General features: G+C 46.7%; 1 protein-coding gene across 1 annotated transcript in view; it reads right to left on the bottom strand.

Annotated features, from left to right (window-relative positions):
- The window catches only part of M1AP (meiosis 1 associated protein), a 77878-nt gene extending 62120 nt beyond the window's left edge, over positions 1–15758 (bottom strand). The window contains exons 1-2 of the mRNA XM_030547106.1: positions 15719–15758; positions 6664–6974 (exon numbers count right to left, since the gene is read on the bottom strand). Of these exons, the coding sequence (XP_030402966.1) occupies positions 6664–6924 (261 nt within the window). The 5' untranslated portion in view covers positions 6925–6974; positions 15719–15758. The remainder of the gene's footprint in view (positions 1–6663; positions 6975–15718) is intronic.
- Positions 15759–16929: the final 1171 nt, after the last annotated feature.

Below are 16929 nucleotides of genomic sequence, written 5' to 3'. Positions count from 1 at the left end.
CGGGACCTTTTTCCCAGATCACAAGATAACAGTAGGGGAAGTGGAAATGCCCATTGTGATTCTGGGAGACCCCGCTTACCCATTAATGCCATGGCTCATGAAACCATACACGGGGAAGCTTGACAGGAGCAAGGAACGGTTCAACTACAGGTTGAGCCGCTGTAGAATGACTGTGGAGCGTGCTTTTGGCCGTTTGAAAGCCCGCTGGCGCAGTCTGTTCGGGAAGCTAGATTTGATGGAAAGCAGCATTACCGCTGTTATATGCGCGTGCTGCACCCTCCATAATATTTGTGAAGGGAAGGGTGAAAGGTTCAGTGAGGAATGGACCTCCGAGGTTAGACGTTTGGAGAATGAGTTTGCTCAGCCAGAGAGCAGGGCTAACAGGGAGGCCCAGGAAAGGGCTTCAAGGATTAGGGATGCTATAAGGGAGCAATTTGATGCTGAGAGCCAGCAGTAATGATTGGTGCATGTGTTGTGCTTTGCTTTACATTGCTGTGTATAATTAACCATTTCTATCACCAATAAAACATAGGGAAAGAAATACAAACCAAATCCTTTTATTTGTCATACAGTAAAAAACAGGAAAGGGGGTATGGGTAGTTCACCGTACATTCAGATGTTTTAATATTTCCTATTTTACTCAATTGAAACCGCCTGATGCAAGTCACCGTTGCTTTGCTGCAGGACGATTGGGGTGGAGTGCACTGGGTAAGAATTAAACATATCTTGGTTACTAGGTGACCTAATAGGTGTTGGGGGCCGCTGATGATAATAAGGAACTGGGTGCTGCATAAAGCTATTTTGAGGATACACAGGGGGACAAGTAACAGTGCTTTGGGAAGGCTGTGGGATATCACGGTTTATATTTGTCTGCATGGCTACAAGAGACTCAAAAGACTTGGTTTGCCGAGACAGGAGTCTCATCATCTGCCTGGCTATTCTTTTGGCAGACAATTCCTGTCTCCTGCTTTCAGTCAGCCTCCATTCCTGTAAACTCTGCCTCCATTCCTGTTCACTTTTTCTCCACTCCTCAGTCTTCCTACTTTCCCTGTTGTAGTGGTTCAGAACGGTCTTGATCAGCTCCTCTTTTGATTTCCTAGGATTGCGCCTCAAATTCTGCAATCTACGTGAGGCTGGTGACACAGCTGCATTACTCGAGTTGCCTAGAAAAAATAGAGACAGAGACATGTAAAACACAGGGCATCATTGTTTATTATCAACTTTTGAAGGACACTGTAAACTGTAGGTAGCATCCCTCTCACATACCTCACATAACACTGTAGACTTCAAGAAAGCTGACATGTCTAGCAGTGGGGTGAGTACTTTTGCTTAAAATTCTCCCATGTTAGTGGGATGTCTTGGTTCCTGCTTGGAAGGGGGGCCGGGTGAGTAAAAAGCACCCCGCAGGACACGTTTCCCGCTTGGAAGGGGGGGTGGTGGACGGACAGAGCACACAGCAGGGCAGGTTTCCAGCTTGGAAGGGGGGATAGGCGAGGAAGAAGCACCCCGCAGGACACGTTTCCCGCTTGGAAGGGGGGATGGTGGACGGACAGAGCACCCCGCAGGACACGTTTCCCGCTTGGAAGGGGGGGTGGTGGACGGACAGAGCACACAGCAGGGCAGGTTTCCAGCTTGGAAGGGGGGATAGGCGAGGAAGAAGCACCCCGCAGGACACGTTTCCCGCTTGGAAGGGGGGGTGGTGGACGGACAGAGCACCCCGCAGGACACGTTTCCCGCTTGGAAGGGGGGGTGGTGGACGGACAGAGCACACAGCAGGGCAGGTTTCCAGCTTGGAAGGGGGGATAGGCGAGGAAGAAGCACCCCGCAGGACACGTTTCCCGCTTGGAAGGGGGGGGGGTGGACGGACAGAGCACCCCGCAGGACACGTTTCCCGCTTGGAAGGGGGGGTGGTGGACGGACAGAGCACACAGCAGGGCAGGTTTCCAGCTTGGAAGGGGGGATAGGCGAGGAAGAAGCACCCCGCAGGACACGTTTCCCGCTTGGAAGGGGGGGTGGTGGACGGACAGAGCACACAGCAGGGCAGGTTTCCAGCTTGGAAGGGGGGATAGGCGAGGAAGAAGCACCCCGCAGGACACGTTTCCCGCTTGGAAGGGGGGGTGGTGGACGGACAGAGCACACAGCAGGGCAGGTTTCCAGCTTGGAAGGGGGGATAGGCGAGGAAGAAGCACCCCGCAGGACACGTTTCCCGCTTGGAAGGGGGGGTGGTGGACGGACAGAGCACACAGCAGGGCAGGTTTCCAGCTTGGAAGGGGGGATAGGCGAGGAAGAAGCACCCCGCAGGACACGTTTCCCGCTTGGAAGGGGGGGAAGAAGCACTCCGTCTGGATGCCTACGTGCTGGGAAGGGCGGGGGGGGGGTTTGGTGGATTGGGGCAGAGGAAACAGAGCGCCTTGCGCTGGGGAGCCGTGCTTCTAGGTACCTGCCCTCAATTATCCCTAAACTATCCACAGGCTTTCATAATGCCAGACATATCACTGCTGCGTGTTACCAAGGAAGAGCGGGAGGGTCTTCTACAGGAATGCGGATACCGCCCTGGCCCCTATGCAGCTCGCCTGTGTGCGGCCATGGTCCCCCCACCCCTCGCTGCACAGTGGATCGGACGAGTTAGCCTGAACGGGACAGGGACCACGGTGGCTCTACCTATAAACTTGTTAAAGCACATTGCACAAGATCTAGCTGCAACTTTTCAAGAGATTACTCAGGCAGATTACACAGATGTCATAGATCAAATCAATAGGCTATTCCTCGTTTAGGCATGCATGCAGTCAGCCATAACGAGAATCCTGCTAGCACAAAGCATTGCAATCTACTTACCACGAGCACGATCCTCAGCTTCCTCATCAACGTCCGCTTCCAGCTGCTGGGACTGGCTAGTCTCCTCAGGGCTAGAGAAGAGCTCCTGGCTGCCTGTGTCCTGAGATTCCGGGGTGTCCCCCTCAACGCCAGTAGTATCACTGTATTCATCCTCTACACCATCCCCCACGTCTCCCTGCTCTGAACTCTCCATCGTGCTTCTAGGATTCACGGTGGGGTCACACCCAAGAATGGCATCCAGCTCCTTGTAAAACCTGCAGGTTGTGGGGGCTGCTCCTGAGCGTCGGTTTCCCTCACGGGCTTTGCAGTATGCACTCCTCAACTCCTTAATTTTTACTCTGCATTGCAAGGCGTCCCGTTCGTAGCCCCTTCTCATCATGGACTGCGATATCTGACCATAGGTATCGTAGTTTCTCCTTCTAGAGCGCAGCTGTGTTTGAACAGCCTCATCTCCCCACACACTAATTAGATCCTGCAGCTCTGCATTGGTCCATGCTGGGGCTCGTTTGTTGCGTGGAGGCATGGTCGCTGAATGATTGATTGATTAATTGCTCTCCACGCCTGACTGAGCAAACAGGAAGGTGATTTTTGAAATTTCCCGGGGCATTTAAAGGAGGGGTCAGGTGAGCACAGGGCAGAGGAGTTTTCTTGATTACCAGAGAGGTATCCTCAGGTATGCTGGGATACCTGCTTATTCCACGGAGGTCAAGAAAAGCGCTGGTGAGTGTCTACATTGCATTACCAGCGCTGGATCACCAGCGCTGGATCCTCTACACCCGAGACAAAACGGGAGTACGGCCAGCGCTGCAAACAGGGAGTTGCAGCGCTGGTGATGCCCTGCAGATGTGGACACTCTCAAAGTTGCAGCGCTGTAACTCCCTCACCAGCGCTGCAACTTTCTGATGTAGACAAGCCCTTAGAAATAAGTCACAAATGTTTAACAGTGAAGGTGATTAACCACAGGAACAAACTACCAAGGGAAGTCATGGATTCTTCATCTCTTGAAGTCTTTAAGTCAAGACTAGATGCATTTCTGGCAGGTGTGCTTTAATCAAACAAATTATTGGTCTCAATACAGAGGTAACTGGGTGAAGTGTTACTGTCTTTGATATATAGGAGGTCAAACCAGATGATCAAATGTTCCATTCTCACCTTAAAGTCTGCGTAGGCCATAGATGAAGAGTTACTATATAGTCAAAGTGAGAGCTGTTGGAGGAGGATCTTAGCACAGGTGAAGATTCATCTGATGTATGGCATGGCTGGAAGAAAGTGATGTGTCCAGAGCACTGCTGTACTTAGAGGTCTGCTTGGGCCTAATTTTAAAGCCTGACTCAAACCCAGCCTGAGCACAAGTTGACCTGAATTCTATCCAGACCCGAGAGGGTTGAGTAGTTTTCAGACCTGACCCAAACTCGATCCTTCCCCCTGAACCTGTTTCAGTGCTGCTGCCTCATCCTTGGGGTTTGGCCTGGTTGGGGCTTCCCACTCCCATACCTCATGGCTGTGATCTATCTCTGGACACTTCCTGCCCATGGAGTCTGTGCCGGCGTGGCTGCATAACCCCTCTGGGCTGCTGCAGCCTTGCTGTACTGTGTGTGCTGCAGAGTGAGAGCTGCTGTGATGTGTTGGCACACTCACTCCGCTGCGCATACACAACAGCGTGAGGTGGCAGCATCCAGCAGGAGCAAGGCACACAACTGCTACCATGTGGGCTCTACAAACAGAAGGAGGTGATCATAGCCTACCTGACCCTGAGAGACTCAGGTTGTTTACTGACCCGACCTGAACCAGATCCCTGTAGTTGGGGTCCATTGGGTTGCAAGGCTCTACCGGTGATACCTGGCAGATTAGCTGTGAGGGAACTGTTAGCTGGCACAGTTTAGAGCAGTGCTTAGACTGACCTGGTTCTCTACAGAGCAAATGAAAAAGCAAATTCCCTGCCCAGTGGGCTTGCCATCAAACTTCGGATGTGATGCACAGAGTAGGATTACCCAACTGTCAGCAGGAGATGGGGAGAAGGATAAGGATTACAGCAGTAAAATTACATGAGGACTCAGTTATGGCATATGCACATCTCAGGGGTTCCAAACCACTTTGCCTTCTTCTGTCAAATCCCCCATTAAGATTCACTTCTTCCATGAAACCCATAAGAAGTGATTCAGAGGATGATTAAGTTTTTTACATATAATAACTTTGTAGACAGGGTCTGAATGAGCTCTCTCCTGACATCAGTGATGAGCTGGGGGAAAAGACTTAAGAACCAGATCATATTTGCACACAAACACCTACACTACCTATTCAGCAGACAGCTGCATTGCTAAAGTGATGGATTTTGGCCGGTGGTGAGTTACAAATCACATTAGTATTGAATGGAGGGGTAATGCAATGTTGTTATCCTTATTGTACTAGTAAAGGGCAGCAGAAATGGGCTTAGCCTGTCCTGATAGAGGGGTTCACCCTCACTTACTAAGCAGGGAAGGGAAACCAAATCCCAGTGGAAAAAGGGACAGGTGTTTATACCTGGTGGTGTGTGCTCTGCCTAAGAGTCCTAGACACTATTTAACTCTCCCCCTCTCCACTGTTTAAAGGCAGAACTGATTAGAATCAATTGAGTCATTTGTTTTCTCAGGTCATCACTAGACCTGAAACCACTGATAACCAGGTCTAAGGGTACCTCTAGACTACCCGCTGTATCGGCAGGTAGCGATCAATTTATCGGGGATTGATATATTGCATCTTGTGAGATGCGATATATTGATCCCCAAATGCGCTCCCCGTCGACTCTGGAACTCCACCAGAGTGAGCGGCAGTAGCAGAGTCGACAGGGGAGCCGCAGCCATCGATCCCATGCCGTGAGGATGGGAGGTAAGTCGGAATAAGATACATCGACTTCAGCTACGGTATCCCCGTAGCTGAAGTTGCGTATCTTGCATTGACACCACCCCACCCCCGTGTAGACCAGGCCTAAGTGCTAAGCCTAGTGTGGGGCAGTGTTTCAGTGGAACCTCACAGCAGTCTCTTTCACTAATTGCTGAAATCACTGAGAACTGGGTTAATGGGGTAGGACCTAAAGAGGTGGCAGTAGAGAGGCAGGTGGTGGCAGAGAAAGTGACGGTACTGTGGCCAATGGCCATGGAGTGAACAATGGTGCAGCAGCAATGCAGAGTGAAAGGCTGCAACACCTTTCCCTGAGACCCTCCAGGGTGGGAGGTGAACTCCCATGAACATACCTCTGAATTCTGGGTCTTCACTGACCAAGGACAGCAACTGGGAGTGGGGTACAGTAAAGGGGGAGGGCAGTGGCATGTTAAAGGAACATTTGTTTGTAAGGCTCACGCCCCAAGATGAAAAATGAAGGCAAAGGCCACTGCCTGGGTGTTTGCCTTATGACTGCATGTTTTTGAATGTGGTTGTGGTGTTTTCCCAAACTAATACTTGGTTCCCTTTCCCTTTTAATAAAACTTCTCGTTTGTTATACACAGACGCAATGCTTGCGAGAGGGGAAGCATTGCCTCTTAGAGGCGCCAAGGCTGGTGTGAACTTTTCCCAGATGACTGGGCTGGCTCTGTGTAGTAGTGTTAAGAGGAACCCCTAAATATTGAACCCAGCCCTTGCTGCAGCCAGCTTCATCTGGCCACTAGGCCCTGTCCTTTCAAATCCCTCCTTTAAGATTCACTTCCATGAAACCCATAAAAAGTGATTCAGAGAATGATCAACTTCTTTACATATAACACCTTCTAATTAATCATAATTGTCTATGCTAAACTGCATGTATCTGTTACAGCCTTTAAAATCCTAAGTCTGTAAGATCCCTTGTTTCACACTCACCACAAAGGGAAGGAGGCACTCGTGCTGGTTCTGTACCACATATAGGCTCAGCAATGGGATGCGACAGGGACCTGCCAAACTGCATGCTAGACAGAAGAAGTTTTCCAGGGCTTCACAAAGTTTAGAACATGTGTTGGCCCAAAAGGGTGGCTTGACATCCACAATAACGATTTGTGGGAGCTGCCATGAGTGTGCAGTGGCATAAGCTTTGCCAGCAGTGTACCCTCTCCTTGTTTCTGAAAGTGTTTTTCTGGAATTCATGGCATTCAAACAGGAAACAGCGCACCAGCTGTCCAATCACCCATCTGCCTCTGAGAAGGAAAAACAGAAAACAGGAATGAGTGAGACTGTCATCCTGAGATACGGTGCTAAATCCAGCCTGAACTCAGCCTAGGGTATGGCAGGGCAATAATATCAGTGCATCTAGAGAGAGATGAAAATCAAACCATTTAGCCTCGAAAATGCAGCTAATCCTTCTGGGGAACTACAGCCTGACGCCCAGCTCCTTAGTGGGAGGGATTAGCCTAGGGAGTAAGGTGTAGCAGCGAGACCTGAGTTTAAAATATGATACAGCAACAACAAAAGACATTGCAAGTTGGGACTGCATATGTCTAAGCCTTCCATTGTAGACAGGGAGGAAGAAGTCTTGTACTTCAGAGCTTGAGCCAATCCTTTAGAGCTCAAGATGAGACCTAATAGTTATGTAAAGGGCAGCTTATTCCACATCAGCCTTCAGCAGTTTCCAGGCCAGTCTCTGAAGCATCTGGCTCTGGTCATTGTCAGAGACAGGATACAGGACAAGATGGACTGCTGAGCTGATCCATTATGGCAATTCCTATGTTCCTCTGGGCCCCGCTCTGTACAGCCCTGGTGCAACCGCAACTGGAGTAACATTTGGTTCTGGGCACCACATTACCAGATATTGACAAACTGGATCAGCTCAACAGTCCATCTAGTCTTGTACCCTCATCTGTAAAATAAGAACAATGCTACTTACCTCCTTTGTAGAGCACTTTGAGATATATGGATGTAAAATGCTATGTATGAGCCAGGTATTATTACTAAGAAAACTGTAGCATTGCTAAGTGGTAACTAAGGGGAGGGGAGGGGTAGGAGACCAGTGTACAGTACAGGAATTGAGAATGAAAATAATCAATAACCCATTTAGAGTCATTCAAGGGAGTACTACAGGAGTAAAGGGTTGAATTGAAGAAAAGGAAATTTTAGGCTCAGTATTTTTCTATATTGAGAGAGGGGAACAACTTTGGTAACATGAGGAATTGTCTCCCAAAGAAAGGGATTGAGGCATTTAAAAATAGATTGGACAAAGTCCTGAAAAGTGTATAGTAAAAAACAGTTCTGCTCTGGCCCATGGAAGATGGAATAGATGAACCCAAAAGGGCTTCCATCTCTAATGCCTACATTCCTAGACTCCAGTTTTTCATATATATCTTCCAGACTACTTATGATGTTATCCTTTAACTTACTGCAACTGGCATGGTGTTTCAAGTTAGAGAGACAGTGGGTTTTTTGCATGAGAGCTTGAACAACAGACGCTTGAAGGAGAAAAATGGGAATATAAACCCACTTAAAATATGTTTTGCTCACTAAATTTGTGTTAATTTATAACATCCTTAATTGTAGTAGCTGATGCCCCTATTACGGGTCTTGTATTCAAAGGGCCAAATCTTGAAAACCTCACTCTCACAAGACACCTAATGACACAAGTAGGTATTTTGCCTCTGTAAAGGTCAGTGTGTGCCCTCACAGGGAGACCTTTGTGTACATGGGGAGACCCACGCTACAAAGTGGGGCTCATCCACTTCTGCGACACTGTTCTCCTTTCCCAGGGACCATGCAAAGGTATTTCTGAGGCTGTAGTGGTCAGTGTGAGTGGGGAGTAGTGAAATGGCAGGTAGACTAAGAGGGAGGGGAGGGCTGGGGGCAGGAAGTGTGTGCCAAAAATTAACACAGCTACAGGCCCAGAGTAAACACTCCAGGGCTTGGCTTAAAAGCAGAAAATTCATTTACGATCCTGCGCAGTTCTTAAATTATTCCTGCTCAGTTCCTCCCCTGCCCCCATTTCCTCTCCACACACAAACCTTAGGCATAAGGGCTAGCACCTTCCTGTTAAAAACAAAAACCTTTTCCTTCCTTCATCAGGAACACAAAGGTGCTGTCTAAAATCTCCTTTTACCTCACTAAATGTAAATGTTTTTGCTCAAACCAAGCAATGCAACTTCTAGGATATTGAAGTTGTTTAAAATTAAGATATTTTGCTAATAGCAACAATAGAAAAGCATTCAGATGTCCTTGTGCTCAGACAAGTGATTGTATAATATACCATTTAACTGTACATATCTATTCCCTATGAGCCAGAATCTGACCCGTTACAGTTGTGCATATGCACATTAGTTCCAGTGAAATAACTAAGTTATGATGGATTTACTGAGGTGTGATGTTGGTCAGAATCTGTCCCTGTTTGCATTCTGTAATAGTTCTTAGTTTTCTGATCAATTCTGCTGAGTCATGTACTTTTTAAAGATTTGTTAAGGAGATATGCTAGTATATTTCTTACAGGCACCAATGGAACTAACCAGATTTCCCTCAGTTATGAACTGACTAGTCAACCATACAGCTCGTTTGGAAACAGGCAGCAGTAGAGACCAAAAAAAAAAAAAAAAGCAAATATAGTACAGTACTTATTAAATGTAAACTACTAAAAAAAAGGAAAAACAGCATTTTTCTTCTGCATAGTGAAGTTTCAAAGCTGTATTAAATTAATTCAGTTAATATTCAGTTGTAAACTTTTGAAAGAACAACCATAACATTTCGTTCAGAGTTACAAACGTTTCGGAGTTACAAACAACCTCCATTCCCATGATGTTCCTAACACTGAGGTTTTACTGTAATGTCAACAAAACTGCTATATTCAGATTCTGGGATCTTTGTCAGTGTTAATAAGGCAGAAAGAGAACAACTTGACTTTCAGTTGCCAGACTATGATTTCAGGGCTGGTGGCAGGTACAAATATCTTGCTTTGACTTACAACCTGATCTTATTTCATATGAAAATACAGAATACTCAGGTTGCTCTCCCAAAGGCTTTCCTAGATCTTTGATTGAAATGACTTCCTCGCCTATTCTGAGGACAATCTTTGGTTGTCATTCTTTTGTTTTGGGAAGAGGCTCCTCTACACCCCCTCCTCCCAATTCTCTCCTTTACCAGGAGGCAAAACCTAGCTGATGCAGTCAAAAATCCTAAAAAGGAATTTTATCTTGTGCTGGTTTCAGAGAGAAACTGAGGTGAATGAAGTGTTGAAATACATAGATTTCATGAATTTGAATGAGACTGTCTTTCTTGATGCTTTCTGTATTATGCTTATTTTACGTGTCTTCATGAAAATAGATCACTCACTAGCTGTGTTCTCTTGTGTCAACTGCAGGAATTAAACTTGTTTCTTAATCCTGGTGTAATCTTAAACAACCTTCACTTCACATTATCCATATGTCTCAAACACTTTGTTGTGTGTATTATTTAATGCACAAAGCAGGGTACCTCCCCCTTTCATATGTTTTATCTTAAATACCATTAGCTGTGAAAATGTTAGTATTACTAAATAATACTATATAGTCCTCTAATTAGATAATGCAGTATAATTAGATCCTCGCTAAGCAGCAGGTGATCTGTTAGAAGCTGACATCACTGATTACAGAAGAGCTCAATATTTCTGAGAGCCAACTGTCAGTTCAAATAGCCAATGTGATGTATGTTTATTGCTCGACATAATGGGACAGTTAACTGTCAGAACTAGCTGCTAATGGTAGCATGAGTTTTGCTCAAAGTAACCAGAGAGCATATTGTCAGAGCTAGGAATAACATCTTAACAGAAGTAAACTGAAACAAAACTTGCCAGAGCAGGTGGGCAGTGATTTCTGGTCTGGATCTGTAAAAGCAGTAAGGAATCCTGTGGTAAACTATAGACTAACCGCATCTGCTCTAACCCCTCAGACAGAGACCAACACCTACAAAATCTCCATCAAGCACTCTCAAAACTACAATACCTGCAAGAGGAAATAAGGAACCAGATCAACAGAGCCAGACATGTACCCAGAAGCCTCCTACTGCAGGACAAACCCAAGAAAGAAACCAATAGGACTCCACTGGCCATCACATGCAGTCCCCAGCTAAAACCCCTCCAATGCATCATCAGGGATCTACAACCCATCCTGGACAATGATCCCACACTTTCACAGGCCTTTGGTGGCAGGCCAGTCCTTGCCCACAGACAACCTGCCAACCTGAAACATATTCTCACCAGTAACTGCACACCGCACCATAGTAACTCTAGCTCAGGAGCCAATCTATGCAACAAACCTTGATGCCAACTCTGCCCACATATCTACACCAGCGATACCATCACAGGACCTAACCAGATCAGCCACACCATCACCGGTTCATTCACCTGCACATCCACCAATGTAATATACGCCATCATATGCCAGCAATGCCCTTCTGCTATGTATATCGGCCAAACTTGACAGTCTCTACGGAAAAGGATAAATGGACACAAATCAGATATTAGGAATGGCAATATACAAAACCCTGTAGGAGAAAACTTCAACCTCCCTGGCCACACTATAGCAGACCTTAAGGTGGCCATCCTGCAGCAAAAAAACTTCAGGACCAGACTTCAAAGAGAAACTGCTGAGCTTCAGTTCATCTGCAAATTTGACACCATCAGCTCAGGATTAAACAAAGACTGTGAATGGCTTGCCAGCTCCAAAACCAGTTTCTCCTCCCTTGGTTTTCACACCTCAACTGCTAGAACAGGGCCTCATCCTCCCTAATTGAACTAATCTCATTATCTCTAGCTTGCTTGCATATATATACCTGCCCCTGGAAATTTCCACTACATGCATCTGACGAAGTGGGTATTCACCCACGAAAGCTCAAGCTCCAAAATGTATGTCAGTCTATAAGGTGCCACAGGATTCTTTGCTGCTTTTACAGATCCAGACTAACACGGCTACCCCTCTGATACTTGACACTTATAACAATAGAATACCAATTGAAATTTATTAAATATTTTTGGATGTTTTACTACATTTTCAATATTGATTTCAATTACAACATGGAATACAAAGTGCACACTTTATATTATTATTTTTATTACAAATATATGCACTGTAAATATGATAAACAAAAGACATAGTAAAAACAACGAGGAGTCCTTGTGGCCCCTTAGAGACTAACATGCTTCAACCACTATCGACCTTCGTGCTTCAACCACCATTCCAGAGGACATGCCTCCATGCTGATGATGCTTGTTAAAAAAATAATGTGTCAATTAAATTTGTGACTGTACTCCTTGGGGGAGAATTGTATGTCTCCTGCTCTGTTTTACCCGCATTCTGCATATATTTCATGTTGTAGCAGTCTTGGATGACATCCCAGCGCATGTTCATTTTAAGAACACTTTCACAGCAGATTTGACAAAACGCAAAAAAGACACCAATGTGAGATTTCTAAAAATAGCTACAGCACTTGACCCAAGGTTTAAGAATCTGAAGTGCCTTCCAAAATCTGAGGGGGACAAGGTGTGGAGCATGCTTTCAGAAGTCTTAAAGGAGCAACACTCTGGTGTGGAAACTACAGAACCCAAACCACCAAAAAATAAACCTTCTTCTGGTGGAATCTGACTTAGATGATGAAAATAAACATGTGTCAGTCCGCACTGCTTTGGAAAGTTATCAAGCAGAACCCATCATCAGCATGGAAGCATGTCCTCTGGAATGATGGTTGAAGCATGAAGGGACAATATGGATCTTTAGGGCACCTGGCATGTAAATATCTTGCAATGCCAGCTACAGTAGTGCCATGCAAATGCCTGTTCTCACTTTAAGGTGACTTTGTAAACAAGAAGCAGGCAGCATTATCTCCTGCAAATTGTAATCAACCTTGTTTGTCTGAGTGATTGACTGACCAAGAAGTAGGACTGAGTGGACTAGTAGGCTCTAAAGTTTTACATTGTTTTATTTTTGAATGCAAGTTTTTTGTACATAATTCTACATTTGTAAGTTCAACTTTCATGATAAAGTGATTGCACTACAGTACTTGTATGAGGTTAATTGAAAAATACAATTTTTTTTTACAATGCAAATATTTGTAATAAAAATAAATATAAAGTGAGCATTGCACACTTTGTATTCTGTGTTGTAACTGAAATTAATATATTTGAAAATGTAGTAAACATCCAAAAATATTTAAAATAAATTGTATTCTATTGTTTAACAACATGATTAATCAGGATTAATTTTTTAATCACATGATTAATCAGGATTAATTTCTTTAATAGCTTGACAGCCCTAATATAGATATAATATAAAATAAGCTAAAATGCATGTACGCTAATTAACATCTTGCCCTGTTGCAACTGCTCCGTCATCAGTGCTCCCCACTTTATCATTCTTTGCTGTGTTCTCTTTCATTTGGATTGTAAGTTTGCAGGGCAGGGACTTGGCTTTTCACTTGTCTGTAAAGCTCTGAGCACACCCTTCCAGGTAAGCGCTGCCTGGAGCCTGCTCTAATTAAAAGCTGTTTCCATCCAGTGGATGTTTTTTGTCCCCTTTATCATATGAGTTTGGTGGGTCTCAGGTCCAGCTTCCAGAGCACAAGCCTCCACATGTTGCACTGTGTTGGGTCCTCCTGCAGCAGGAACCAAAGTCAATTTATTCACTGTAAATTTGCAAATGTTGACAAGACAGTAATGGTTACACCTACATTGGGAGCAGGCAGAGGAACACAACTCAGCAGACAGACCAAAAATTATGCCTTAATTTTTGAAAAAAAAAAAAACCCTCATGATTTTTTGGGGGTTGACGTTTAAAAAAAACTTTTGGGATTGGCAATACTGTGAGTTTTATAAAAATCTGAATTGATTAGAGTCTACTGGATCAAAATCCCTTCTGCTCATGGAAATGGAGAGAACCATCCACATATATAAAATATACAGAGCAAGTTAATCACTACAGTATTAATTGACCTGTACTGCACCTAAAGGCTTAAATGCACCGCAGTATACTGAGCATCTGCAGTGGCCTGTGAATCTTAATGTCCTGATTGCCTTACTGCCTGGTGTTTCCATTTTCAGCCTTAAATATCACATTAATACATGGGTTTGTATTTGCTGTTTTGTTTGTTAAAAAAGGAGAAAAGCTTCAGAAAGCAATACTGCATCAGTGGGGACTGTTTGGGTATTACAGGTCCGCCCAGAGGATTCAGGGGGCCTAGAGCAAAGCAATTTTGGGGGCCCCTTCCATAAAAAAAAATTGCAATACTATACAATACTATATTCTCATGGGAGCCCCTGCGGGGCCTAGTGCAAATTGCCCCACTTGCTCCCCCACCACGGGCAGCCCTGAGAAAAATAAACTTTCTGCATCTCAGCACAAACCCAGTTTTGAGAAAACTTCTTTACAAGGTATCACTGGTTCTCAGAATCAGCTAATGCTAAAAGGCACTAAAGCTCATTAAAAGGTTTGGACAATTATTTTCCGTCAAAACTTTTTCTGGATTGAAAACTAGGGGTTTTTAAAAAGCAGAAAAAAATCACGGACAATGTCTGCTTTCCTTCAAAATTTGTTGTGGTGTTTTTAATTGAAAAGCTGAAATTAGTCTGCCAAAACCTGAATATGGTTTGGGGTTTCAGAAGTGTGTGGCCAAATATTTGCTGCTTGCTGTGTTTGATTGTTTAAAGAAACAATGAAAAATTCTGCTTAAAAAAAAGTCCAAAACTTTTGAACCACCTCAACTTGTGACCAAACACCTGAGACCATCCAGTCAGAGATTTTTCCAGGTTTCTGATACTCTGCTGGCTTCCTTGACTCATATTCGTCTCCATAACTTTGGGTTCATTTAGGTTAGACCATAAGAACAGCCATACTGGGTCAAACCAAAGATCCATCCAGCCCAGTATCCTGTCTACCGACAATGGCCAATGCCAAGTGCCCCAGAGGGAGTAAACCTAACAGGTAATGATCAAGTGATCTCTCTCCTGCCATCCATCTCCATCCTCTGATAAACAGAGGCTAGGGACACCATTCCTTACCCATCCTGGCTAATAGCCATTAATGGACTTAACCTCCATGCATTTATCTGTTTCCTAGAGACTGGCTCCATAGGGTCCCTCACAAACTGGAGACGGTTACTGTGGGTTTGTCTTTAGTATAGCTTATGTACATACTCCACGAACTGAGCATTTGAGCTTGTTCCAGAATCTGGGATGAGCCTATGTTGTGAAAACTGAAATGCTCAAAATAGCACATGCATGTGAATGGACACGGGGCTAACATTAAATTAACCCAGGGGTTCTCAAACTGGGGGTCAGAACCCCTCAGGGGGTCACAAACTGTCAGCCTCCACCTCAAACCCCGCTTTGCCTCCAGCATTTATAACCCCTCTGAAGCCTCAGGGAACGCAGGGTGGGGGGGTCTCCTTTAGTAGGGTTGGGAAGGATATTGCTCTTCTCATGTGATCCCTCCCCCAGTGGCTAATTTTAAATGAAGCTACCCTCCTCTGACATGAATCACCCTATGGCACTGAAATTAAATATAGACTATAATTTGGCATTTGAGAAATGAAAGGGATGGTAGCCCTAATGGAAAAGCTAACAGCTTGGCTCTTCTGCAAGCCTCAAACTGCTGAATGAGCTTTCGGGTAGGGAAGGCTGTGCCTCCCAACCAGCCTGGTCCTGCCCTCTATCTGACCCCCACCCACTCTCTGCCCCCTGACTGCTCCCCTCAGAATCTCCGACCCATCCTGCTCCTTGTCCCCTCACCATCCCCCACAGACCCCCCCCCTTGCTCCCTGTCCCCTGACTGCCCTGACCCCTATCCACCCCCCCGCTGAATCCTGACAGACCCTCGGAAAGCCCACAATCCAACCTCCCCGTTCCCTGTCCCCTGACTGCCCCCGCAACCTCTGCCTCCTCCCTGTCCCCTGACTGTCCCCAGGACTCCCTGCCCCTTATCCAACCCCCTCACCCCCCCCTCACCTGGAGCCTCAGCGTATCCAGGAGCGTCCCTGGACAGCTGCAGTATGGCTCCGGCGGGGCCTGAGCTCCTCCCCGCTCAGAGCCACGTGGTAAGGGGGCAGGGCTGCGAGCTACAGGCCGAGCGGAGGGATCTGAGCTCAGCCTGGAGCTCGCAGCCCTGCCCCCTTACCACATGGCTCTGAGCGGGGTGGAGCTCAGGCCCCTCCAGAGCCACACTGCAGCACTGTTCAGGGATGCTGCTGGATGCGCGGAGGCTCCGGGAAAGGGGCAGGCTGGGGCCAGGGAGGGAGCCTCAGCCATTCTCGTGAGGGGCCCCTGCAGAGCCCAGGGCCTGGGGCAAATTGTCCCACTTGTCCCCCCCTCCATGTGGCCCTGGGGTATTAAACTCAGAGCAGAACGCTGCAGCACATCATACAAGCCTGCAGCAGACAAGCTCTAGCACAGAAGTGACACAAAGTTTTGTGCTGCACAGTTAAACACATTTTGTAAGTGTCCATACTACTGTGATGATTGACACCCTCTCCAGATTGAGAGCAGTGGCTTCCCTGGGCTCAGTCCACACAGGGTGTTTTCTAATTAGTGCTCAGCTGGTTTGAAGTCAGCTGGAGAGAATTTGCTGATTAACAAAGAGTCTGTTTCTCTTCATCCACACACTGGGAACTAGCAGAAGGGAGGGTTTCCCTCAATTTTATTCTCCAGACAGGGAGCGATTGTGAGTTTGGTCTGAGGCAGCGAGAAAGGCAGCCATGACAAGAGCCTGTGGGGTAACACAGCCTGCAGCAGTGCCCTGGATCCCTTCCCCTGGTAACCTAGCCCAGGGCCGTGCCCAGAGCCTGCAGGACTGACCTAGCCTGTGGCCGCTGTGACAGGAACCTGCGGGGTTAACCTGGTCTCAAAATGGTGGGGCAAACTTGCCTGTGGCAGCCATGATTGGAGCCCGCGGGGGAACCCAGCCCACAGTACTTCCCCAACCCGCCGGGCCGATGGGGCCTGCAGGGCAGGCGTGACCAGGGCCCCGTGGCCGGCGTGGCCGGCGCGCGTGGAACTGACCCGTCCCTGCTGGCAGCGCCGGGTGCTCTGGCTCCAGGAGAGGGCCAGCGGCTGCCTCAGCGCGGCGTGGCCCAGGTCCAGCCGTGGCCCCACGCGGCTGCGAGGCTCCCAGGTGTTTACCTCAGGCTGTGGCGGCGTACGGCCCGGCCACCCACCCGCCT

This window comes from Gopherus evgoodei, unplaced genomic scaffold, assembly GCF_007399415.2.
Source record: "Gopherus evgoodei ecotype Sinaloan lineage unplaced genomic scaffold, rGopEvg1_v1.p scaffold_52_arrow_ctg1, whole genome shotgun sequence".
NCBI lineage: Eukaryota > Metazoa > Chordata > Testudines > Testudinidae > Gopherus > Gopherus evgoodei.
This window is presented reverse-complemented; position numbering and strand designations above follow the sequence as displayed.